This window comes from Alosa pseudoharengus, unplaced genomic scaffold (assembly GCF_046254945.1).
Source record: "Alosa pseudoharengus isolate Yale_2024_CS ecotype anadromous, Long Island Sound unplaced genomic scaffold, YU_APseudo_1.1 YU_APseudo_1.1_scf_6, whole genome shotgun sequence".
Classification (NCBI taxonomy): domain Eukaryota; kingdom Metazoa; phylum Chordata; class Actinopteri; order Clupeiformes; family Clupeidae; genus Alosa; species Alosa pseudoharengus.
Genome location: NW_027468848.1, coordinates 34,540,319 through 34,567,917, shown reverse-complemented (window position 1 = coordinate 34,567,917; position 27,599 = coordinate 34,540,319). Strand labels below are relative to the sequence as shown.

The following is a 27,599-nucleotide window of genomic DNA, read 5'->3' as shown; positions in this document are numbered from 1 at the left end:
CACAGTCAACTTGGCTTCTTTTTGTCAACAACATCAACAGTATTATGGAGACATGTTGCCTTTATGTTGTTACTCCATACTATACATGTATACCTTATACATGGAGAGTGATTGTTATAACCACATTTGGCATAATCTGGAGGAACTGTGAGTGTTGTAGAAGATATGAAGAACTGTCATGCCTCATTATAAATGCACGCATATACATGTAGAATAAGGTGGGTATTTCCATGGCTTTCATCTCGTAGATATGGGAGTGCTGGAGAGGGAACAGGTTGAAGAGAGGGACAGTGTGGACAGAGTCTCAGAAGTCCAGCCTATATTTAGGTTTGTTCATGTCTCTGACGGCTTGTAGAAGGCGAGTAGGGTTGATGATGTCATTTGATCCTTTATCAACGAGGGTACATGAAAAGAGAAGAGACAGCCAGTTATCAAAATGGCAACGGAACAAAAAGGGAACTACTTGCAGCCTTTCAAGGACCTCTTCAGATCTTTGAAAATGATTTCTGCCTGACGTGATGAAGAGGTAATCAGAGACAATGTCAGGCAGATAAAAAATGGAAAGCCATCATGAATCTCAATAACTCTCCATCTTTCTTCTAGGGAGAAGTTGTCAGCGAGCATGCCTTTCAACTAAAGGACACTAGCCAAGGCACAGAGAAGACTCAATTAGGATTTCATGGAGTGATTATGATGAAACTGAAGAGCAACAAAGCAGGTGTTGCCAATGAATTGTCAATGAAAGTATAAATTAGGTTCTTGCAAGGGCTTGCAAGACAACAAGTCTATACAAAATATGTTCTTAAAATATTCTGACATAAAAAAAAACTGCTCACTCAATTGTTCTGTTCACTGCTCACTGTTTAAATAACTATTAAATTATGTTATTGAATTATTAGCCAATTTTCCCATTTAAATCATTTCAGCCTTTTAACCAATTTGAATAGTCAAAACATTTTAGATTACCATACAACCACAACACATAACACAATTGATTCAGAAATACAGGGACAGCACACAAGACAAAATCTAGGGAGAGACACAGATTGGAGGTTCTAGGTTCAGGAAATGGGACACAGTGGAAACTAAAACACACACACACCTAGCAGCAAAGCAGGAACTAAGTTGAGATGACATCAGAGAATGTCACAGACACATAGAGAACCAGATGACTGGCTTGTCACAGCAACATAAAGTATAGAGCAGGTAGGCAAGGGCTACAGAGTGGTAGGAGGGACTAGGAGGATTGGCTTTGGAAGGGTCGTTGTCTGAGAGAGAGGGAGACATGTAACAGCCTAGGCAAAGGTAAAAGGGGAAAGGGCTGTGTGAACAGTTTCTCATTACTCGTTCATGCTCTCCTCTCTCTCTCAGTTCTCCTCCGCCTCTGGGGTGATCTGGTCTTCAGCGGCGGCGTTGGGGTCCAAGAAGTCCTGGTGCTTCAGGGCCGTTAGGTATTTCAGCGGTGTGACTATGTGGGTGGAACCTGTGAGAAGACAGACTCTTCATGCTCCTCTTACAGCGCGGCCCCAACACTCATCTCACAAAACCCTCCCAGGGAAAACGCTGAGTGCATTGGATCCGTGCTCCAAACACAGTGCGTTTAATAATGAATCAACTGCAGCTCCACACAGAACTGCACAGGTCAAATGTGTTTTAAAACAGCTGTCTCCAGATACCATTTGGATCTGCCTTCAGGAGTAAACACTAGCATTGCTATGAGAAGCACTGCATACAGTACCGTTAAATACAGATCAAAACACAAATCAGCATAGATTGACCTGAGAGCTTCATGACAAAATAAGTGCTCTGCTGGTAATGCTATTGAAGAATACAAAAACACAGTGAAATAATAAATACGTCCAGACTGAGGAGTAGCAAGTGTCAGAAAGAACTACAAAATATATTGTATATATTTGTATAACCCAAACATGGATGCAACAATGAGGCAAAACACCCTCTTCTATAATATTCAAAATGCAAATTAAACAATTATTTATTTAGGCCTAGTTTCAATCTTGCATGCATGCTACACAACAGCCCCAGGGCTGAACCACACATCATAATGCTACTTTTTGCAAATGAGCTTCAACTTGTCTGTGGCACTAACTCAGTCAGCACACACCTCTCCTCTCCTCTCCAACCCCACCCTGCCATTCCAGCATAACACTCATATTCCGTCGTTAATGAGTCAGCTAGCACAGCAGCACAGATCAAGCCCGACTGCAGACGTCCTCTGCTAGCGTTTATGCTAATATTACAGACTACAGACTACACAGACTTTTGTGCTGATTTACCATGCCGGTTCACTTTGATATGCATGCTACCATTATGCAAATGACACATGCTTTAGATTCAAAGAATATGTGGTCCTTCATGGTCGATTCATGGTTCATTGTTCCTGAAACGTATCTCACAGTACAATTCAATTCGTATTCGTAAGGTAAAGGTCAGATCTATTTGAATTTAATTAGGACACTATAGGAGAAATTTTCTGAAAATATTGACTGTGCATTTTTTCCCGTTTTGTCTCTTGGAGAGTTCTGTAATTATTTTAGTTTCAGTCTACCCAGCACATTGTGAAATGAGACTGGACTGATGTCCAAACCCCTCCTCCTCATGACCTCATCTGCCACTCACCAATGAGAGCCTCCCACTTCCCGTTGGCTTGTGTGACCTCGTAGACGCAGCGCATCTCGCTGTAAGACATGCCGCCGATGATGAAGACAATGACACGGGGGCCGGTGCGCACCTCACCCGGACTCTTGTTCTTGTGCCAGTTGCCATAGCGGGCACTGCCAGGAAAAAAGGGGGGAAAAGACAAGGAGCAATGGACAGATAGAGAACAGACAGGTGGGAAGGAAATGAAATTAGATTATTGAATATGAAATACATAGAAATAAGGATATACAGGATATATGTTGTGATAGTATACCGGTCAGAGTTTCCACTTGAGAAAAATGGTGCCGGTCAAAGTGAGGTTTCTTTTTCTGGACATTTTGATGATATGCTGGTCAAATATCCTATTATTGCTTAATTAGTCAAGTTGAGGAAAACTGGAGACAGGCTGTAGCTATAGAATGCAAATGTTCATTAGCATAACTTGCATTACTTTAGGTAAACTTGGCAGGATTAGCTACATTTCCCCCTCTGCAGGAGAAGTTGTGCATTACAGTGGCGGAGCTAGGGGGTGGCTTAGGGGGCTTAAGCCCCGAATCTTTTTTTAGTTTTTTAAATTCCCGGCAACTCTTATTTCCAATATAACTTCCCCTCGGTTTCTCTATAAATGTCACAAAATGCTCTATTACTGAGGAAATATATCCCTTATTTTCAAAGCCCAATATTGAAAAATAATTTGACTTGCTACACGATCTTTGCCAGGTCTCTGGGCTATTTTCAATGGTTAGATTGATTTGTTTAGATCCAGTGAAAATGCTGCCTTGACAACACTACGTCATGGCTTCGGTGTTCCAAAAAGCCTCTGTCAGAAGTCTGTCACTTTTACAGTCTGTGATAAAACACTTTGTGTACATGTTGTTGAAACGTTATGGATATTAGAAAGTTTTTCAAAAGACCACCCAGCTCCGTTCAAGCAACAGCATCGCCCAGTGAACCGACGGATGGTATTGTTTCAGGTTGGTGAGGTTGGTTTCACGTTAAGAGCTTTCAGTCAGTTAGGCAGGCTAACGTTAGGCTACTTGGCTAGCTCCCTAAATGCTTAACGTTAACGTTAAATGTCCTCGTTCGTCGGCGGAAAAGGCAAATTCAGTACTCTCATAGGCTAGCTAAGCCTACTGCAGAATAAGAAATTCCAGCTCCCAAAACAAAGTGATCCTCGTCTTGTAATAAATTAGGCTACACTGTTTTGAAATGTCAGAAAAACCCATTAACAGTTATCTGCCCATGTCAACTTTTCAGTGTCATATGTTGCACAAAATAATGTTAACTGTTAGCCTACCTTAAAACCTTGTTGATATCCTATCCACCACCACAGATCTTATAATCCAAGAGTCCACATAAATATAAAAATCATGTTATGTTGTTTTGGCTGTCTAACTGTCCTTCTAAAATACCCTTGTATCATGATGACTGGCCATACTGTAATTATATCATAATATTATGTATATTATAGTATAAGATATTCTATATATTTGTCACACAGATGAGATCAGGGAAGAGGAAGAAAGAGAATAGCAATAATAAACAATAATGTCATATCAAACAATAGCCTAATGAAAATAAACAAATACTATAATATACAAACCATAAGAAACGCTTAATTAACTAACAGGGTTGTACGGCGCTACAAATATGTAGCACATGCTACAAAAGAATCAGTCTGTGCTATGAATAATTTACCAGTTTAGCACCTCTGACATCTTATTCAAAATATTTTCTAGAGAGTAGGCTATACTAATGCTAGAGATTTTGTAGATTGTGCTACAGAACTATGAACCTCTGTAGCACCAGTGCTATAAGCAAAAAAAGTTAACATACCGCCCTGACTAAGTACATGCTAAACAGATATGAACAGATATTGCCTCTTGAAAGACCCAAAACTATAATTTTACAGTGTAGTGCCAGTCAGATACCTTGAATCTGTTGAATGTTAGTTTCACATTTTTTAAGTCTCAATGTGTCCATTAGTTTACACAAAATTCACTAGAAGTCATTATTTAAGGGGTGATTTAAAAAAAAAATTAAATGGGCTAAGCCCCGAATGTTTACAATGTCTGGCTCCGCCCCTGGTGCATTATGCTATTTCAAACTGTGGAAAAAGATAATGATAAAGCACATGGATTTGTTTACAAGCTAGCGAAATGGTTAGCATAAGTTCGGCAGAACAATGTGGATGTTACAAGATAAGAAACACGATTTAAAATGAGTTGCTTATTTCTCACTTCTCTTACTGGGATGGTAGTCCCAAAGTTGCGAGGTTGGTTTTCCGCTTGGAGATGCTAAGGGTAGCTAACCTGACTCCGCCAGATGGATTTGCTCCGCATATCCATCTGGGAACTTTTCATTGAAGAACTTTTGGGAAGGGGCGGACATACTGGTTAGCTGATTGGATAAACCATCTGTCTATCACCACCTTTGTTGGTTATCGACGGGCCAAATCAACCAATTAGATGAACAAAGTATTCTTCTAATGCCGTTTAACATACAATTAAGTTAGGTAACGTGACAAACGTTAAGATGTTTTAACTTACCATTTATGAACCTAATCAACGACAATTCCCATCAAGTTTTCACGGTAGGCCCTACACTTCTGAAGATAGTATATTCCTCCATTATGAACTGGAATCAGCCGTGGAGGATGTCTGTGTCGTTCATTCCTCCCAGCTGCATGGCTGAGACTCATAGCTTCACAGTTTACCCAGGAATACTTTCTAATTTGAATAAAACTTGCGCGATAGCTATGCTCATCTCTGTGGATGCCGTCATGTTGTTCGTTGCGTCACACCTCAACCCGCCTCAAAGCCAACGCTGATTGGACGTTCGTTTGGTGAACTGCTCCAAATTTTCTTTAACGGAAAGTATCCAGACTGATCTGCGAGTGAAACCCTGAAGCTCGCGAGATCAGGATGGTCTCACGAGGCTAAAGGGTAGCGGCATTTTCACCGGAACAGGTAATTTAACCATCCAAATGATTTCTAAACGGGTTTATTAAGTTGAAATAGTTGCCCTTTAAACATGCTTAACTAGTGTCAATTTAAAGATCTAGCCAGTCTCTATGCTATTTTCATGGACAGCAAGAATCCGCTTCATTCGTTGTTTTAATAGGCTACGTTGTTTGTTGCTGCTACCCACGTTATCTCCAGTGGTTCAACAGTTTCACTTGCTCAGATGCGCACACACATTAAATGAATGCTCACTGCTCACACTACTAGCCTACCCCCTAATGCTATGCCTCTTTATTTGATAACACTAAATTAAGAAATATTTCCTTCAAGGTTCAAAATCCCTCGCATACCTCTTCTTCCTCCCGCTGATATGATGGTGTGCAGTATAACTATTGAAAAGTCAAAAAGTAGTATACATCGCACACTGGAGGGTATTTTGCTGACTTTATTTGGCGTGAACTTTATTTGGATTTCATGCCAAATAAAGTCAGCAAAATACCCTCCAGTGTGCGATGTATGAATATTTCCTATTCTGGAAAATGTTTAGTTTCTTTTTCTTTCAGTCCACGGTTCAATGGTAGAGCATGTTCCTTTAAAACATAGCCAAAGGATGTATTCTTGCTTTAGTATAGGTCTACATTTTAGGCTTATTCTCAAATTCAGATTGTGTTAGGGGGACTGGATTATTAGCCAAGTTCAATCGGACAATTTGTCCGGAGAGATTTAATTTTGTCAGACATTTCATTTTTTTTCCGGCAAATTACCGGACAACGGAAACCCTGATACCGGTATGTCATGTACACTTTTCCAGCTTATGAGTGTGTGCATTAATTCGCCATGTCTCACCTTGTAGCTGTGGTGGTTTTGGAAGAGGCAGTCCGAGTGGAGATGTATGGAAACAGTTTTGGGTCCAGTTTGTCCTCAACGGCATCCTGTAAACACAAGAAAGAACTGGACTGGTGAGGACAATTGAAACATCTGGACTAAACAAATAGGCAAGGAGGTAGAGGTCAAGAGAGACAGATAGGCACAAGGTATTCACAGGATATTTATAGGGAAACGGACATGAGCTTTGATAGCCTACATATACTTTGAGTTGACATACAACTATACAACATTAAAAGTATGGTTTACCTCCATGAGGTCTTTGACAAGTGGAGTCCATCGTGAGAGCTGGTATGTCTGCTCGCTGATCCTCTCCTTGCGGTCTGGCTTCTTTGCCTTCTTTGGCGCCACCTGGACATTCCAGTCGGTAAACACACAAATAAATAAAATATAATAAAAATAAATAAATAAAAATAAAAAATAATATGAATTAACTTCACCCAAGTGAATGAATGAGGGTGAAGCTGTTGCACAGGGGTGCTAATGAGGGTATGAGAGTTTGCCCACCTCTGTGATGATGGGCAGTCCCATGTGTGCCATGTTGGAGATGATGTCACTGTCCTCTGGAGGGATATTGGCATGCTGGAGGAGTTTACAAAGGTTCTCCTCAGAGACACCTGAGAGACAGAAAGAGAGACAGATAGAGGCAGGGAGAGAGAGAGAGAATCAAACACCTGACAGAAAAGCCAACTCAAATTGCCAGCTGTTCATAATGCAACCACAAGGGGGCAGTAAAGGTAAAAGATAGAGAATCCAGGTAAGCAAAAGAGGTAAAAATGACAGTAAGAGAAATATTCTCATCCATACACAGCCCTATCTGTAGTAAGTAAGTAGGCAAAATCCATTTCATCTCACCATTCTTCAGGAAGATGTACAGGAGGATAATACGGATCTTGTCGTACACGGAGACGTTGGCATCGAGCAGGACGGGCACGATGGCACGCATGGGGTCCTTGACCTTCTCCCCTTCTGCATCAGCACCCATCGCCAGGTCCTAACAAGAGGAGCAGAGGTGAGAATGCTACACATCCAATGTGTGTGTGTGTGCGCGCGCACCTTTATGCAGTATGTGTGTGTGTGTGTGTGTGTGTGTGTGTGTGTGTGTGTATGTGCCTGTATGTGTGTGTGTGTGTGTGTGTTATATATTTATATATAAAGAGAGAGAGAGAGGGATGGGGTTGTCCCCTTGTAAATTTTGTTCCAGAAAATTCTTTGGGATGCTGACTAAGGGCTGAAATAAGGAACTGCCCCAGGAGATCTATCCTGGTTAGTGAAGTTTGCTACAAAAAGAGCAAGGCTGAAATGTATTCTTATTCCTGAAACGTAATCGTTCTACAAAAATGAAATCATCAGAATGAAATGTAAGAATTTATCCAAAGGTGCTCCAAACCTCCTCAACACAAATTCAGAATAATAATATTTAGCAATGGATCAGCAATGGCTTTGCCATTTATTGATCATTCAGCTTCAATGGTGTCTCTTTCTATATAGTATCATTCTGTACTTTGACAAGCACACATTTCATATCCATTAATTAATTCAGTTGAAGTGATTTATGGATTGTCTGACAGGAGCACAGCACAGTACAGAGCTCCAAAAGGGATACGTGCAAATAAATGTGAAACTTTTGAGTGCGCACAAGACAGTTTTGCGTGCGGCTCACCATAAACTTTCACATGCTCACCCGTAACTCAAAGCCCCTAAAAGGACATGGGCAAACAATTTTTTTTGTACATTTCTGGTGCGCACCAGATAGTTTTTTGTGCTCACCAGAAACAAGATATTTCTTTAGGAGCTCCGTAGCAAAGAGTGTAGGAATGCATAGATATTATGGCCTTTCATGTGCCCTCAGTCACACTGGGGGGTAACAGCGGTATCTTTTTTCTATGCAGCAGGTTAGAGGCATCGCCACCGTACCTGTTCCACACGACAGAGCTTGTCCACGGCGCCCTGATACTTGTTCATGCAGTCCTCAGCCAGGTGCAGATGAGTGGAGTACTGGGGGACAGGAGGCAAACAAACGCCAATTAAACACAAGTTTACTGTAACTAGCTCCTCTTTTTCCTCCCTTAACATTAGTGAACAGAAAATGGTAAACATTTTCAATAATTGTCAGTGAAACTCAGTGAAATGGGGGCAGCCGTGGCCTACTGATTAGGGCTTCGGGCTTGAAACCGAAGGGGTACCGGTTCGATTCCTGTCCGACCAGTAGGAAAAATGTGGGCGGGAGAAGTGGTTGAGCACTGCTCTCCCATGCACATCCACGGCTGAAGTGCCCTTGAGTAAGGCACCTAACCCCTCACTGCTCCCCATGCACCACTGTAGCAGGCAGCTCACTGCTCCGGGTTAGTGTGTGCTTCACCTCACTGTGTGTTCTCTGTGTGTTTCACTAATTCATGGATGGGATAAATTAGAGACCACATTTCCCTCACAGGATCAAAAGAGTATCTATATAACTAAATGTTGAGATGTTCAGAGGAGGATGCTCAGAGGGTTGTCTGTGTACCTTGAGAGAGAGAGAGAGAGTGTGTGTGTGTATGTGTGTGTGTGTGTGTACCTTGCTCAGCTCCTTCTGATACTGTGGCATTTTTTTCAGCATCTGCGACAGCTCTTTTAGTGTGGTCTGCAGCACACACAACACAAAGAGAAAATAGTTATAAATGCTGGACTAAACAACGATAGAATGTGCAGGAGACTGTAGGAAGTACACTGTGTGTTTTTTTACCCTTAGAGGTGGTATTTGTACTTTAACGGTTGGATAAAAATGTTTACCTTTTCTCCAGTGTTCATCTTTTTGCTTGATGTGAAGTCCTTCAGCGATTTTGTCACTGCCCTGTACAGAGGGAGGAAGGACAAAATAAAGACTTCAAGAGATTTGTCATAGAGGAAAAAATAGAACCCATTATTGATCCACTGGAAAAAAAGAGTCCAAAGAAAGGACATTTTCTGCTGGAAATATGAACAGTCTCATTGGAAAGACCTACGTGGACACTTCTGCAATGTGCTTGTGACGCAGAGTCATCCAAAGGTCATCATCCTCATCCAAAATGACGTCTTTCATACGAGTCTCTCCCATTCCGCTGGTCTCAAACCTGACACACACACACACACACACAAACATACACAATCAATGAACAATTCTGATAAATAAATACTCATGAATACACAGAGTAACTCCAACTGCTGCCACTGTAAATAAAGTGACAGTGATCTTACGAGTAAACATCATTTTCAATGGGCAGCAGATCATAGCTCATGGCCTGGAAGGTGAGCTCGTGCAGGACAGGAGTCACAGGATCAAAACCTCTGTCCAGGATCAACAGCTGAGAGCGAGCCTTATCGGGACCCTACACGCACACACACACACACACAGAGAGAGAGAGACTGCAAGTTAGTGCATCAGTTTTCAAATGTACATACATGAATATATAAAAACACTGGTGCAAGCCACAATGATACTTTCCTGCGACCACCTCCACTAATCTTATGCCCAGAAGCCCGCCTATAACATGATGGTCATAAAACTGACATTGTCCAAGTCATGAGCTTCCCTCACCTCTCCCATGGTGGGGTCATCTGCCTTGAAGGCGTCCAGTTTGTCCTGCAGAAGCTGAGCCAGAATGGCGTTGTCTTTGTGCTCCCTGTGGGGAAAACATTTGGACACTGAAGAGAGTTGCACCACAGAAGTCATTTTACATTTACATGTACATTTATTCATTTATCCGACACTTCATCCAAAGTGACTTACATACCATATGTCAATTCTATTACCAGGGACTACATTGTTGCCGGAGCAACTTGGGGTTAAGTGCCTTGCTCAAGGGCACAACAGTGGAAGCCAGGAATTGAACCCACAACTTTTCAGGTTACTGCATGCTAGCCCATTTTAAATGCAGATGGATACTTGGATTAAAGGCAACTATTACAGTAATTGGAAGTGTTCAGAAAGCCTTGTACAACTCACAACCTCAAGGTACTCTTGCGGATGCTTATCTAAATACTTATAGTAAAAAGTACCCTCAGAAAAGTCAAATGCTGTTCACTGCTTGCTGTATTCAGGGCTTCAAATGCAATGCACTTTGAGGGGTACATACATACACATTTTCAGCTAAAATGCCCCCCTCCCCCACACACACAATATAAAGACATAAATTGTTATGCTACAATAGCATTTCACTCATGTCTAGAGCCCGACCCATATGGGCTACAGCTCGAACCGTGCGGCAACCGTGACCCTAGAGAATAGAAGGGACACCTATTCTTTTCCACTTCATGCAAGCCTTTATGTGCAGAAATAGCCTACATTGAGAAGACAGGTTCATAGTCATAATGTATGTTTTAAAGGAGAAATGGAGGCTACACGTGCTATAAAGTCTACTATAAAGAAATAGGGTGCCCACCAACCAGACTCTGAAAAAAAGGACATGTTGCATCTAAATGTTACTTATATTTGTGTGCCATGTCTTTAGTTATACTCTTTGTGACTGTAAATTCGGGGATAAACAGTATTTTTAATTGAACTGAATTGAATTAACAACAGCCCTTCAGTCAGACGGGTCTGTTGCTAGCCCAGCACCCTTCCCCATGGTCTCTTACACTCTGTATCTGACGGCGGGGTACTCTTTGAGTGTGGAGCACACGGTGGCCAGCTGCTCAGCCAGCCTCTCCAGCATCTGGTTCTTCACGTCGACCTTGAAGGGGCTGTAGAAGTCTTGGAAGGCATCTGGTCTGTCCACAGAGAACACCTGTGCAAAAGACCAACGCCCATATCTCATACAGTATAAGCTGCAGTGTTACCGGCTCACACATGACAGTGGATGGAACAGGGTGCCCTCTGCAGTACCTCACATTGTAAGAATGGGAACAGCCATTGGAATAGTGCTTTTTATTGTTGGCGTTTGTGCTCTGTGCAAACTTTTTGACACAATGTCTGATTTCTCAAGACCAAAAGGACCAATATGTTAGAGGACCTCATCGAGCATTCTGATCACATGACTGCAAACTGAGGGTCAGGTGTGTCTTTGCGTGTGTGTATGTGTGTGCGTGTGTGTGGGTATTTGTGTGTGTGTGCATGCATGTGTGTGTGTGTATGTGAGAGAGAGAGAGAGAGAGAAGAAGAAGAAGAGAGAGAGAGATGAAGCATGCCCAAACATGATAGAGAGAATAAATATGAATAAAGTCTGTAGCACTGTAACAGTCACAGAGGGTGTCCAACAGTAATCCTCTTTCACAACGCCCCTCTTAGTCCCATGTGCAATTGCCGGCATCCGGCAATGACAATCTAAACTCTCTGAATACAAGACAACTTACACCCTCTCTCTTTTCTTCCCCTCATCTTAGCCTGTAATCTGTATCAGTCAGGCTCTTCTCTCTCTCTCTCTCTCTCTCTGCATTTGTCTCTCTGTCCATCTATCGCTCTCTACTCTCCAGATTCTACCCACTGCCCCATCTGTCGAAGGTCAGATGATAACAATCCTCCTGGTGTACAGGCAAGTTCCTCCTATCACACAACCTTCGGGCCATCCCATTGGTCCCAGGGTAGCATGTGGGTGAGTTATTAGCCAATGGCACAAAGGATTAGAGGTAGGATAGTCCAGCCAGAGTAATGCCGCATCTCTGCCCTCACCCTCTCGGAGGGATTAACTATAGAGGACAACAGCAGAGGATTGGAGGCAAAACTATGCCTCGGCTAAAGCCGCTCTAGAACATTCTATCGTGAGACGCCCCCTCCCCCTAGGTTTCAAGCTGGTTGGGTGCTTTTCTTTCATGGTCGGTTTCTGCTCTGCCCTGTCCGCTAGGCATCTCCATCTCCACGACAACGGGCCTACAATCACAACCGCCACCGCGGCTAGCACAGCTGCAAACCAAACCTGAAACAGCATTTACAAACTGTGAAACTATCAAAAACTAAAAAGCAATATTCAATCGCAACTACACATTATGCCAACTATAGCCAACACAAGAACAATCAAAATCACAGCTTTACTCATGACATCAGCCAAATTATAACAAAAACCCAGTCATGACTTCAAATCCTGCGAAACCTCGCATCACCCACAACTCAATGAACTCTGGAGCCAGAGCCACAACTACATCACCATCAACATCACAACTAGATCACAAGCTCAACAAATGTAATTGTTGAAATAATCTTACCTGCGACTCGTAGGGTAAGAAGGCAATATTAATCTCAGTCAAGGTTTTCATCACTTTGGAGGCCCGGGATTTGGTCAGCAGGCCGAACTGTGTGTCTGGGACAGCTGAGGGGAAAACAAAGAGGACACAGCAGTGGTCAGTCGAGTCAGGGACAACACTGGTGCCTGCAGTCATCAGGTGCAGTTACATTACAGAGAATACAAACGTGGTTTGAATACACCAGGTACACACTGGTATTCACACTCACAATTACATTACAGAGACACACTTGGTACTTGGTACTTGGTACAAACATGGTAAACACTTGTTTCTCACCATCTGTGAAGAAGACATGAGCCCCCCTGTACATGATATTGCGGGGATCTCTGAAGTCATTGATGAGACCCTCTACAGACTGTGATCAAAAAACAACAACAGCAATTCTTTAAGAATGTATGCACATATGTAATCTATAAGAATGTATATGTACAAGATGCAAATGTTTAAGAAAAGAACGGCAGCCCAACTCATCACAAATCCGCCGTTTATTGCTCTTGCAATGTGTTGTTCCATAACAGAGTGTTGTAGTAGGTCATCTAAGTGGCTGAAGGTGTGTGTCTAAGGAGTCTAATGTGGAATGCTTAGGGGAGTTGGCTAGCACGTTGCAGGAGTAGTGAGGTGAACCTGAGACACTCACTTCGTCACTGGGGGTGATGAGATAAATGGCTTCCATGCTGGGCAAGGGCTCACGCCGCTTAGTGATGTCCTCAACAACTAGAAAGAAGAGTGGGAAGAGGAAGAGAGGGAAGAGAGGATAGGAAGGGAGGAGAGGAGAAGAGAGGAGAAGATGATAATACAGGGAGAGGGAAGGGAGGAGAGAGAAGGGGAAAGAGGTGAGAGAGGAGAAGAGAGGAAAGGAGAGAAGAAAGGAGAGAAGAGGGGAGAAGAAGAGACGGGAAGAGAGGAAAGAAGAGAGGAGAAGAGAGGGGAGGAGAAGAGATGAGAGGAGAGGATGACAATACAAAGAATGAGTAGGGGACAGATAACAATAAAAAAACAGGGACGAGACAACAAAGAAAGAGAAGAACAAGGGATGACAGAAAAGTAGAGGGAAGAGAGGAGATAACCAGGGGAAGAGAGAGAGGAAATGAGAAGAGTGGAGAGGACAGCAGGGGGAGAGATGTGACATGAAAGAGAGAAATGGAGGAAGAAAGGTGTGTTAGTTATTGGACTGATTTACTGTAAATGGTCTCAAAGAAACATTTGTTCCCATGGGGTTTCAGACTCACTTGTGATGCCCTCCGACATGATGTCTGTCATCTTGCAGCATGAGGAAATCATTCTCATGCTCAGCTTGTCCACCACCAATGCCTGAGAGACAACACAAGTCTAAGTAACTTCATCCCAGTATATACAGTATATCTTTTCTTTTTCTATTCATGTTTCAATAATGTAGGCCTATTATGAATCTTTAAGTATCTTTTCATATACATTCATGTTTTAATAATGTAGGCCGCCTATTATGAATCTTTATGTATCTTTTCATATACATTCATGTTTCAATAATGTATTATATTGAAAACATAGCATGCAGCGCTTACCTTCCATTCTCCTTTTACTCTGACTTTCCTGATGACATTGTTCATAATCTCTGTTGGTGAAAAAAGGCCCATCATCAGAACACTCAACAGCTAAGTCATTCAGGCCATAATATTATCATATTCTACAGGGTGCATTGCAGAGCTTGGCCTGTGTCTGGCAAGAACTGAAGCATAGGTTTGAGCTGCAACTGTGTCTGCTGTGTCTTCTGATGCAAGTTTGCTGTGTCAATATTGTGTTCTGGGTCATGCCACTCAGTAGGCTGTGTGGGGAGTGCATTGGCCTGATGTGAGGAGTAGCGGTGTGCGGTGGCTACTCGGAGAACTGTGTGCATGGGGATGAGTGGACATGGCTGACACATTCTAAATATACTGCAGAGGTGTCTGCCACAGTGCTGGACAGCTCTCTGGTCTCCCATTATGATAAACCCATGTGATCTCTGCAAGAGCATTCATATGACTGGAGTGATAAGATCTATAGTTGCAGATGACCATATAATGATGGTCTTGATCAAACATCAGCCTTGTGTTGCAATATCTAGGACATACAACATTTTAATTTGAAACCACGATATTAGACAGTAGGAGTCTGTATGAATGGACTTTATGACGGCATTTACAATAACCAGTCAATCCAGAGAACATTACACTTCATTCATCCCTTAACCAAAACAGCATAAATTAAAGGAACCGTATGTAAGAAATGTATTTCAATTAATCATAAAATGGCCCAGATATGTCACTAGACATTAAGAAATCATGTTCATTTCAAATACTTATATAACTGACAACAGTAGTCCAGCCAGGATATTGTTATTTAAAAAATGAAGTTGCAGCCCTCAACTGATGTTGATGTTGTCATGTTGTGTTTGGGCTTGATGCGCCACCCTCCACCTATCTACCATTCACAAAGTCAGTAGTGTTTCGGCATCCGGGTCGCCAGCTCTGCCAGTCAGGGGGGAGGGGGAGGGGATACACCGCTTTACAGTAATTTGAAAGTGATTGCCGTATCAGTTTTGGCCACAATCTTACATACGGTTCCTTTAATTACGGCATGGTAATTAAAAAAACTAAAAAAAAAATTCAATACAAGAAATCGAGAGAGAGCAATTCTTATTGAGGGATACTCTGACTGAATAATTGTTCGTGCAACAATGTTTATTTTCATTATTTATTTGATAAGCACTCCATGTTTTCTGACACCAAAATATATGGCATGCTCCAGATCTTTAAGGCATGCTACACATCTTTGTGTTGTTTCTCGACCAGATGCCATTCACTTGGGGATTCTATGACAGTAGTCAGGTTACGGATTAGCTCTAAATAAACAGTTAAAAAAGATCTTGTCTCTTTGCGCAGTGAGAGGGACACTGCAATCACTGGGGCCTAATCTCATCTCAGGCCAATCCTCTTACGCCACACTCCTGCTATTTCTGTGCCACCGGACGTGACATCACGGAAGGGGGGAAAACACACACACACACACACTCGCAGACATTTTGGCTTCCAATCCTCAAAAATCATACAAAGAAATCATCAATGACTGTGCCAGCTCTAAAGAGTGGGATATAGGTGCTATTGTAACGATATCTAAAAATGTATATGATGCTTTCATATAAAACTTTGAAAAATAGGCACCTGACATTGAAACACATAACATATCCCATAAGTCTACTTAATAACAAACCAATGTATAAATGTATGTCGTGTGGCTACACTGTCCTCTAAATAGGTTTGTTTAAAATAAAAGCATAATCATATAACTGGATCCGTGATAGTGCTGTCTATGAATGAAGACGTGGAGAGATGAGATCCTAATGATGGCTCTCCCTTCACTACTGAGGACTTGAGGAGTCTATCCAATTATTATTATAACTAGATTAACTGGAAATGCCCCTGCGCACGTGACATAATAGTCAGCAACACAAACACAAAAGCAGCTTTGGGAAGTGTCTCGAGTCCTCGTCTCCGTAAACATCTATAGCAGACGAGCAGATGTCAGTGATCCACTGGGTGTGGAAGCTATCAGGAATACTCAAATGATTCATTTTCCGATGGCAGGGATAAAAATACGGGTGAAGTCAGAGTTGAGTGTTGAGAAACGGGAACATCCTGATTCTATTAGGCCTGTGCTGAACTTTAGGCTCAGGTGAGACTGGGTATTTCAGAGGTGAACCTAAATGAAGCATGTAGTCCACCCACTCAAACACATATTAGATTCTCCTGTTAAGATATAGAATGGAATGGAATGTTAAGATATGGAATGGTTTGATATGGAATATGAGTAGGCTATCATCTGATGCCAATTCTGATACCTTCAGTATTCCCCTGGGGATCAATAAAGTAGATTGACACTGATTTAATCCCACCAATTGTAGGCTATTAGTATCACACTTTTCATTGAGTAGACAACTATAGACACTTGGGAAGATGGTTATGGTTTTTGTATTTAGCAGACGCTTTAGTCCAAATTGAAATAATAAGATGGCTCCCTGCAGTTAAAAACAGATGTATACCACACAAAGCACTGAGCCGTCAAATCTCAACAATGGGGGCTGGCTGCAGGTCACTTCCAGACAACATATTCTGCACTGTATAAATAAATTGTATTCAACTGAATTGAAAGGTCTGCTGCATATTCAAAATCTATAGAGGCTATATCTTCAATATAATTCCAATTCATAATCAGCCCATCCAACAGGTTCATGACATGAGACCTGCATTGCTAATCATTTTATCTTACAGAACCAAGACTGAAAACGCAAGATGTTCACACCAGAATAGGCCTGTGGAATCACTCTTGGGCCATTCCTTTAGTGTGTTAAAGTCCATCAACACAGAGGCATATACATTGTGTGATATCATCATGATTGCAGACAGATTGAGATTGGTGACCTATAAGTAAGGTCACATGTAAGGTCATATGTCTCCATACAATTGTACAATACTACATTACACACTGAATTTGTCACATAAAAGGAAAGATACACCAGGCTTGGACTTAGTGTTTAAAATCAGCACTGTATATTGCAAATGTTTTCAACAATATTCCCAGCATAATATGGTAAGTCTAATCGAATCTATGTTTTATAGCAGTCCTCATGTTTTGTTTGACTAGGCCTACCCCCAAACAATATTTGGGTAAGTGTTTCTCAGTTACAACAAATGAAACAGGAATGAACGAATTTACTTTTCAATGTCTTTTACCAGGATGCCATGATATTCTGCACGCAACATACGTGAGTAGGCTATTAAGTGAATACGCAAAGCTACAGCAACGAACATTGAGAGCGGTGTAAGGAGTTAAAACGCTAACAGGAACGATAATAATAATAATAATAATAATAATAATAATAATAATAATAATAATGTTCTATTCGAAAACATAGTCTATCCGTTGCTATCCAAGTTGATCACTATTCAAACTGGAAACGAATTAGGGACATAGCTGAACAGCAGTTTTAGTGGACTACCCTGCACGAAGAGGCTACAGAAGAGACTGTCCCGGACCAATCTTTGTCTCCAGATAGAGCTCTGCTCACGTCGACACTTTAGCTCTGAAGTTTCAAAGTTAAAATTGAAATTATTAATATCTAAAGTTTCTTACTGTCGCAGACAACCGCCTTGAGCCCGGTGGGTGGCATGATGCTTGTTGTGACGGCGCCTCCGCGTCCCTTTCTGTTCCGTCTATCCAACTCTCCACTGGAGCAACGGTGAACGGTCCTGCCCTACACTCACAGATGATTAGGGCGAAGGGGACGTGATTGCGTCGGAACTTAATCCTACGCCTCCGCTCGGCTGTTCGCTCCCTATCGAATTTAACGCACTTGCTCATGGCACACGAAATCACGTAGGCTACAACTTTCGATTATGTAGGCCTACACTTTTTATTTGTTACTTATAAACTATATGACAAACGGGCAAGCACACTTTCTTGTCTCTCCTCGCATAGGCCTACATAGATAGACTAGATACATATGGGTGGGTGGGGGGGGGGGGGGATTTGAACAAACATTTAATGAATGTTTGATGAAAAATGTAATATTTTGTCTTGATTAGTCATGATAACCAGGAATATGTTATTATACTACTTTCAGTAAGATGCACACCTGCGGATTGGACCTGCGTGCGTGATGGGGTCTCTTTAGCCACACGAGGGCAGCATCGGCATGCGTTTCAAATAGTTTACAGTGCAGCCATCGTTTGAACGCCCTCTATCTTTATTCCAGCTTCAAGACAATTCATACACACTTAAATGCGTAACTTTATGACCCTTAGGCGAGCATATTCTCAATTGGTAGCCTACTTACAATGGAGTTCATAACTTAATATTTACCTATTGAGTGTCAGTATCAGTAATACAGTTATCATAGATAGACTTTTTCACTTGATATTAGGTATTTAGACATTTGTCATAAACGGTGTTCAAACCAAGACACTGCAGCAAAACCATTTTCTAGGTTAGGCTACTATTTGATGGACAAGATGATCGATCACAAATCACCTTAATGTGAGAAAGAGAACTCGCCATTGTGTTTGATTTAGAAGTGCTTGCGCCCCGCCTTTAATAGACTATATTTAACGGTGACCTGATCTCATGAATCCACTTCGCTCGAAACCACACCTTCGACATGCCATAGAAATCAGATAGGTCAAAACGCTGAACTTTCAGCAAGCAACTCAGTTGGAGGGTGTGCCTCATTGCTGTGGTAGTGAGCAGTCTTCAGCGTAACTGCCCTCGCTTGCCCAGTTGTAATACACTACCCCGTTTCCCTCTTGAAGACATTTTTGCTGATTTGAAGGAGGGTTAGGAGATAGGAGGGGGACTTTAATTAAGTCTGTATTCTTCCCAAGTCTGTTGATCTCAGTTTTTTAAACGCAACAGACTTTTCTATTCATATCTGGATTTGTAAAAGCAGTCGCAATGGGGGATGTGGTCTCAACACACCTTGATGAAAGCAAACGGGAGCTCATCACCGGTAAGTTATTAAAGAACCAACAAACTTGCTACTTTTGAAAATATCTTGGAGAAAGTCGTGGTGATGTTACCACACATCGTCACATGCCAGATGTTAAGTGTTACATTTTGGACGCAGAATATCCTTCTCATCAACCTCTTTAATCCTCCTCAGCCTTTAACGCAATCTCTGCATAGAAATGCGCATAACGTGGCTCTGAGATGTCTATAAATTCCCAGTTCATTCTTAAACATTTACAACCAATTCCGTGCAGGAAAGTTTCACTAAAGTGTTGTCTGCTGCTGTGAGTGACAAGAAAATGCATCACGTGTTGTGGAAAATGTGACTATACGCATTTTAAATGAAAGAGGATCTGAAAGTTGCTAAGTTTTACTTATATCTGGAAACCCTTGAAATCTTTTGGGAACTTTGTGACCCCAGTGTGAAAGTTAACGTTCTGAATGATTTGGCTTCTCTGATGGGCTCGCCTGTTTATTGTTATGGCCGATTTAGCAAGAGCAGTCATCCCATGGATAAACTCACTTTAGGGGGATTGAACAGGTGAGATAGGAGGGTGTGGTTAGGTTGGGCGATCCCTGATACCACAGCTGCAAGAAATGCTGAGTGTCTTCAAACAGAATTGCCCGTTTGCCAACAGGTAACTCCTGAATCTATGTTGCCAGATGTCCTTTGTCTTTTAAGAAAAAAACAATATTTAAGATATGGATGTTTCATATCATTGGTGTCATAATGTGGAGATACAGAGATGGAACTGAAAAAACATCATTCCAAACTGAAAAGTATTATTTATTTATTTATTTATTTGTAAAAAGCTGTAATACAGTATTAGACTGTACTTGTCATTAAACTAAACATAATGTCACAACTTGTGTGAGTTTGTGTTAGAGAGACTGCATTAGCAGACACTGCTGCTCCAGGATGCAGAAGCCCAATCATGCCCCTGACACCGCTATATATGTCATACTCCCCTGGCACAGGCTGACCAATCGGGATTCTCAGTTCAAAAGGTGGAATTTGAGGAATGCATAGAGTTTTTGAGTAGGAAAGTTGGATGTCTCTCTGGTGCGAGTGTCATGTCTGTTCGGTTCAACTCAGCAGGATGTGTAGGTCTCAGCAGAGCAGATGTCTGAACATTGAATCCTCTCTTGTTTTTCTTGTTTTTTTTTTTTTTTGTACATGGTGAACCTCAAAGCTAAACATGGTGCCACAGTGCTGGGTCTGTTTTCTGCATCTGTGATGGGACGAGGGTGGTAGACCATGTGGAAAGGGGCAAACGCACTGGAGGTGAGCAGAGGGGGAACGGTCCAAACAAAACCTCTCAAGAGGCGATTACTCTTTAACATGGTCTTGGGGCCGTATTCTGACCATATTTGGGACCACTGTGGTATGAGCCAAGACTGAGTAACATCAACATAACAGCAGTCAGGTCCGCCACTCATCCATTCTCTTACGAGGTGCAGAGTGCACTCAAAAGGACTCCTGCAACCATATACGCCTAAGGCTTTGGCCTTTTTATGACCTATTGAGAGAGAATGAGGTACTATCTGCCTGCTTCTTCCTGTGATTTAGTGCCTGTTCCAAAGCTCAGGCACTGAGAAGTTTTTATGTCTCTTTTTTTCAAAAATCCTGGGAATCCCTCGAATTGGGCGCACTCCAGGTTTGGACGTCATAGTCATTGTTGTCATCTTCCTGCAGCCTCTCGGGTGAGGTCATGCCACAGCCTTGAATGTGTGTGTGTGTGTGTGTGTGGGGGGGGGGGGGGTATTGCAGGCAGTTATCAAGAACAGATTCCGTGGTGGCCCATTTGTCACTTCCTGTGTGTGGGGGAATGTTGCTCTCCCTTGCCACATAGTCTTATTGTAAAATGTGTGTGCCTCTTTGGCACCGTTTGAATGGTTCTATATATTTGGTATTTTTTAGTCAGAATAATAGCGAGAATTCAAACACATGTTCAGTATGTTCTTCAGGAAAAATCAAGGGTTTTCAAATGTGACTGTGAGCGAGTGTTGGTCTGGAGGTGGGGTCTGGCAGGAAGTTTGGCGTTCTATTGAAGTGTTTGCCTCATGGCAGCGAGCCGGACCGCATAGTTAAGGCGTCTGCCTGGCTAAGCCAGAGGGGCATAAACAGTGTCTCTCTGTGTGGCCACTAAAGTGCCAGGCCCTCTCACCTACACACACACACACACACACACACACACACACACACACACGCACGCACGCACACACACACACACGCACCTCTCTGGACAGAAAGAGCCTTGTCCTGACCCCTGGTCCTGACACACACACACACACACACACACACACACACACACACCCTGGTGTGGCCCCCACTTATACCTAACACACATCCACTCTCACTCACTCACACTCTTATTCACACACACTCACACTTTAAAGAAGAAAAGGCATTTCCTACATGCGCTCTCTCTGCCCCCCTCCTCAATTTCCAGCCCCATGCTGTGACTCATCCAGGGCCTTGACTGGAAGTCTGTCAAAAATTAGAGCACTTCCTTGAGTCACTCTCGGGATCCAGCCCATTCCAAAGTCATTGTGGTGGCCGTGAATAGCGCGGAGGCTCGGTCCAAAGCCTCTGGGTACTCATCTCCCGATTCTTTCTGCAAAATTCTCCCATCCCTGACTCACGGATGTGAACCTTGCGGTGGGACTTGTGGGAAAGTTTGTTAGAGAGGTGTTTTTTTTTTTTTGGCTTTCTGAGAAACACAAAAACAACCATTGTTTACAGAGTCTCAGATGACTTCCCCATTTAATCCAAGTCAATGTGTAGCTGTGATCAGAATTGGCCTTACTCGACACTCTCACTGATTACCCACAGTGCAAACAAGTCCCCTCTCTGGACAATTACTAGAGAATGCTTGCACTGCATAACAAATTAGCCAGCTTGAGCACGAGTACAAGGTTGGCTTTGCTTCAATGAGCTGTGGAACCATTCAGATGAGCATATTATGCATGTGTAAAGCCATGTAAACAATGCAATCTATGCATAAATGAAAGTATAATACTGACTGAAATCTCAAACAGTTAGTCCCAAGGCCTATGTTGTTTACAAATCATTTAGAAATGGAAGGGCACAAATGATTCATCCCATGCCATAATGTTATTGTAATGGATTATGTCCATAAGGATATAATTTGTCATGTTATCCACCAAGTCTTTTCTGTCTTTCTTCATCTTCTTGTTTTCCTCAAGGGTGGAGGTGCAGTATACTTCCTCTGTTTATTGAGGCTCCTCCAGCCTACTGACTGAGGAAATCTGATTCGGAGGCTAGGCCCTATAAGTCTTATGGCACTTTTTCCAAAGCAGTTCCAGTGTCTTTCCTTGTCTGTCCACTCTGCCCCTGGGCATTTAAATCCATCGTCTGAGTCACATGACATACGCAGTAGGTCTGGCGAATTGCTCTGATTGAATCATGCCATTTTGATTTGTTCTCGCTCAACGGCCACTTTGTCCTGTTTAATTTGGTTTGTACCCTGTCAACAGCGATAGCACGTCCCCTCTGATCTCTGATGCAACTGAGCCAGCCTGGCTCAGCAGCTCAGCAGCTCTAATATGCTCATTTGTGTAGGTATCCCAAAAAGCTGTGATGGGGTTTGTTTAGTAGCATGTTGCAATAGCGCCATGATATAACTCCATAAATATTTCCCCAGCCTCTGGCTGGGGAGCTCTTTAATACTACTAATCACAACTGTATGACAAACAGTCTATATTGGAAGCAACTGTGCCCTTTTGCGTATGCGATCTATCAGCACCAAATCAGAGGAATGCCAGACTTCTTGGTGTAAATAGTTGAGTCAGTCCAAATCCTCCGAGCTCTTAAATTAATGTTTTGGTTCAGCCTGTGTGGTTTAGTCTTCCAGAAGGAAAACAGACTGCTTTTGGAAATTGCTTTAGCAAAGCATGGGTGTTAGCCCTATGGGATGATCTCTCTCCTCTCTGTCAGTCTCTCTCTCTCTCTCCATTTCTTTATCTCTTTCACTTTCATGATCTGCCTCACTCTTCTTCTCATCTCTTTCTATGTTGGACAGCTTCACATCTACATCAGATTCCCTGTCCACACATAAGATAAGTCTTTAACATGTCAAACATATCAAAGACTCAGAGAAAGCACACATACTGTATACACTCACGAACCATTGACATATCCACACACAGTGTCTTTCAAAATGCCCCAAGCCACATTTGATCAGATTAAAAAGTATGTGACACTTCTAGTCAAAATCAAGCAACTCAAGATGAAGTTTGTTGGCAGTCAAAATTGTTGTTATCAGTCATATGCTGTTTGTTTTCTATTTGACATGATTTTCAATAGACACATACTGTATGTGACAGTGTGCTTTTCTATTCAAAACAGTGTAGCATTTATCACTCGACACACTGGAGCATCACATGGACCTCATGGCAGACTCATAGTAGCACAAGCACATGCTGTGCCACACGTGTAGGCCTACAGAAGACGAATGCCAGATATCAGAAAGTGGTTCATTGTCTCTGGCACTGTGATAATAATCAGGACTTCAGTGTGAGGTTCATCCAGTAATTGTGTTTTTCAGCCATACCATCATGCACTGCCACTCATTTAATTTTCACATGTTCCTTACAAAGACACACTATTCTTAAAAGGTTGTGTGCAGTTCTGGTATTCCTGAATAAAATCTTGGATTTCTCCTCTTATCTGTTCCTCAGATCACACTCATCCCATTTCATATTTGCTGTTATTTCTGTCTTGCCCTCAGCACACTGTAGCAATCAAAGCCCCTTTGTCTGCTAAGGAGACTTCCAGCTTTTGTTCTGGTCTGGTCCCTGCAGTGAAGGCAGTACAGTAGCTAGCGTTCTGTCCTTGGAGCCAGTCTCCACTGATGGTGGAGACTTCCTCACCTCTCTTCCAGCTGGCCTCAAATCACTCCTATTTTTTGTAATCTGCCTGTTGTTTTCATTAGCCAACTCCACTGCACTGAAGCCTTCCACCAGAAACATTTTGGGGGTTTGCTAATCCCAACACCCCGGCTGGTCTGTTGCCCCTGCTTTCACTTGTACGCTAGCTAGCTCCCATGGGCCAAACGCTGCAGACGTTGCCAGCAATTAGTGTTTCTCACTAAGAGACTCAAGCAAAACAATGACTTAAACAGACTTCTGTGATCAAAGCAAGGAAGCATTTCGATCCCACAAGACCAGGAGGACGACTCCAATGGTGACGACGTGTGAGTGGGAGACGGTGTTTTGTGAAGGGACTGCTCCAGGTTGGTGAGTGGAGCAGAGTGACGTCGGTCGAGTTGGGTTCTGCCCCCTCGCTCTCAGGATGTTTGCTTTAGATACACGGCTAGTCAGAGGGTGAGTCAGCTGTGAGCTGTGTGCATACGGCTTTGCTGTGATTACAGCCACACCCAACCTTAATGTGCAATATTCCTCCCGCCTGAACCATTCAAGAAGAAGGAGGAGGGGAAGGTTAAGCAGAGTGCTGCTGTGGGATTCTGGTCTTTGACCATCTTGGTTTAGACCTGACCAAAGAGCAGAAGAGCACCGCATTCATCAAGCTCTGGACCCTCCGGTAAAACCCCTCACGGCTCCTTGGGGCTCAACTCTTGCATATCATCTGTTCTCGCCTGATGGCTTTACCAGCATAACCTAATTATATCCTTCAGCATGATGAGGAATCCACAACCTATCTCTTAAGAACGTCTTGGTTCCTAACCTTCTCCTTCTCGCTCTCTCGTTCTTTCCCTTTCCATCTCTTTTTTTTTTCCTGCAAGAAGAAACATTTCATTACAGCAATGTAGAACAGATGGGATCAGAGAGCTGCTCGGTGCGCTCTGCTAAACTTTCTTTCGCATGCTCCCAGCGAGGGTCCTGGCAGGCTGCTCCCTGTGTGAAGCCTGGAATGCAAACCCCATCATACACACATCACGTCTGTTTGTGATTAAGGCTCTACTGGGACATTTATAATGTTGTCCAGCACTGATTGTAAACATACTGTAAATCTGTCCACAAAGCTGTCTGTCCGATACAAACACCTCCTGGGTGGGTGTTTGAACTTGGGCGCCTTGTTCGAAGGTTGTTCGAAGGTTGTTCGAAGAAAAACACCTTCAGGATGGCAAAGCCTTCCCTAAAATCCTGGCTTTTGACCTCCCCACAGCTGCACCAGCGGATGTTGTTGTAGAGCGATTGAATTGTCCGTTGCCCTCACATCCCTGACTAGTGACTAGGGTCAAAGTTGATATAAGGGGCTCCTGACTATTCTTGAGTCACTGCCTTGACCACACTGACTGTTAGGGTGTTGTTTGTGAAATCACACTATAGTCATCATAACAGAGCTAAGTTTTTATAAAACAAATCGCTCTCTCTCTTCCTCACTCCATACACACACACACACACACACACACACACACACACACACAGAGACACACAGACACACACACACCACGCACACACTCTCTCTGCTCACATACACACTTTTCTTCTTGGATGAGTGTGTGGGAGCTCAGTTCTTTAGCCTTGTCCTGGATGAGTAGCAGTGGGCAAGCCTTTACTTGCTCCGCCATGCGTGAGCCACCTCATCACCAAACTAAGGCTCACTTCCACTTGATATCATACACAAACTTGGACAAACGAGTTCTACAGAAGACTGTTAAAATAGCCGAAGCGGGTTTTGAAGTCAGAGTTTGTCTCTGCTGGTCTTAGAGTAGTTGCCAATGATCTACAGTAAGGTTGTGTGCCAGGCGAGATTGCTTGGACGGAGACAAACATGTGCTGAAGGCTAAACCCAAGACAAGTTAAACATTGCAATCTGGGCAGGTTGATAAAGGTGTGTGTGTGTGTGTGTGTGTGACTGACGGAGCAGTGGTTAGTTAGAGCTCATGGTCTAACTGGCATGACGCACAGCATAATCAGTTATACTGTAAGTTTTACAAGGATAAGTGACTAAGTTTTGACAGAAATTCTCTAATAGCAACTACCTGTCCTTGAGGAATTCTCAGAATAATGTTGACTTGCATCACGTCTGATGAATCTAGTGAGACTGTGTTATTAGTCTACAGCTTAATCTGCACTGGAGATTTGACAGCTTCGATATGATTCTGTAGTATTTGTCTGATTGTTGTCTAGTTAGTTAGTTAGTTAGTTAGTTGATCCCCAAGGGGAAATTCAAGGTCTCAGTAGCATACAGACATCACACACAACATCACACACAACATGTACTGTACATGCAAAAACCACTCAACAATAAAGACAGTAGAAGATAGAAAATACTAAATATACTAATTAAATATACACAGTGTGCTTATGGATGAATAAGCATGAGGCGCTTGCAGTGACAGGGCAGGGACTGAGCCTGTGATTCTGTATCTAGGTGAGAATGTGTCCTGTGCAGGAGAAAAGTGATTGCATCGATGAAATTGTCAATGAAATTGTAAAACAACAGGGAACTAAACGTTGCCCCTTTTGTGTTTGTTTTTGCAGCGCGCACAGGAGAGGTCATCGGCGAGTTTGGCCGATTGTATGAGCAGCAGTTCGTGGTTGCCCTGTTTAACAAAGTGCGCTTTGATATCGAAGGGGGCGGAGGACCTCAGCCCCAGCTGCTGCACCGCAAGGTAAAGGCCTCCACCCACTCCTGCTCCACCTGGGGCACAACCCTGCTGTTTTCTTTCTTTCTTTCTTTCTTTCTTTCTTTCTTTCTTTCTTTCTTTCTTTCTTTCTTTCTTTCTTTCTTTCTTTCTTTCTTTCTTTCTTTCTTTCTTTCTTTCTTTCTTTCTTTCTTTCTTTCTTTCTTTCTTTCTTTCTTTCTTTCTTTCTTTCTTTCTTTCTTTCTTTCAAATGGTGCTTTATTGGTATGACAAATATGACACTTGTCTAAGCAATTATACCTGGTAGGAGTCTCTCTCTCTCTCTCTCTCTCTCTCTCTCTCTCTCTCTCTCTCTCTCTCTCTCTCTCTCTCAATCTATAATTTAGTATGGATGAATGTGTAAACAAACATCTTACAGCATGAACGGACATTTCACAGCAAGCTGCCCTGCAATTGTGTCTCCGAGCAAAGAAAACTGTGCTGTGTCCACTGCACGCTGGAGGGTTTAAGACAGGGCTTAATCTCAAAGCCAGTTGCGACGTGTGCCTGTCTCTGGTGCTTGGCTCTGGTGTGGTTTTCTCTGCTCTCAGCCTTAATGGCAACTTCTATGGATTGTTTAAAAAAAACAGTTGCGTTTTTAGCTCCGCGCTGGCACGGCGTTCTGGTGCCATTACAGGAAGATGAAAGTGTGTTTGGCCCGCTGGTGGCAAAGGGGTTTAGAGTAAACATGGCTCTCAGACGAGAGAACTTCCCGCTGGAAATGCGCTCTTAAACTTGTGATTTGGCCACGGACGTGTACCTAACA

At 42.7% G+C, this 27,599-nt stretch overlaps 2 protein-coding genes across 2 annotated transcripts in view; one reads left to right on the top strand and one right to left on the bottom strand.

Moving 5' to 3' along the window:
• Positions 1 to 285: 285 nt before the first annotated feature.
• Positions 286 to 17,918, bottom strand: stxbp1b (syntaxin binding protein 1b). The gene is made up of 19 exons (XM_076269614.1): positions 17,847 to 17,918; positions 14,243 to 14,292; positions 13,931 to 14,012; positions 13,339 to 13,415; positions 12,978 to 13,056; positions 12,663 to 12,766; positions 11,103 to 11,251; positions 10,063 to 10,147; positions 9,723 to 9,853; positions 9,491 to 9,598; positions 9,279 to 9,339; positions 9,064 to 9,129; positions 8,424 to 8,504; positions 7,362 to 7,500; positions 7,014 to 7,123; positions 6,756 to 6,857; positions 6,468 to 6,553; positions 2,638 to 2,792; positions 286 to 387 (listed from the first exon to the last, which is right to left on the bottom strand). Exons 1-19 carry the CDS (start codon positions 17,881 to 17,883, stop codon positions 305 to 307), a joined length of 1,785 nt encoding a protein of 594 aa, XP_076125729.1. The 5' UTR covers positions 17,884 to 17,918; the 3' UTR covers positions 286 to 304.
• Positions 17,919 to 18,917: 999 nt separating this feature from the next.
• Positions 18,918 to 27,599, top strand: part of niban2b (niban apoptosis regulator 2b) — a 30,621-nt gene continuing 21,939 nt past the window's right edge. The window contains exons 1-2 of the mRNA XM_076269613.1: positions 18,918 to 19,218; positions 26,691 to 26,821. Coding sequence (XP_076125728.1) covers positions 19,164 to 19,218; positions 26,691 to 26,821 — 186 coding nt within the window. The 5' untranslated portion in view covers positions 18,918 to 19,163. The remainder of the gene's footprint in view (positions 19,219 to 26,690; positions 26,822 to 27,599) is intronic.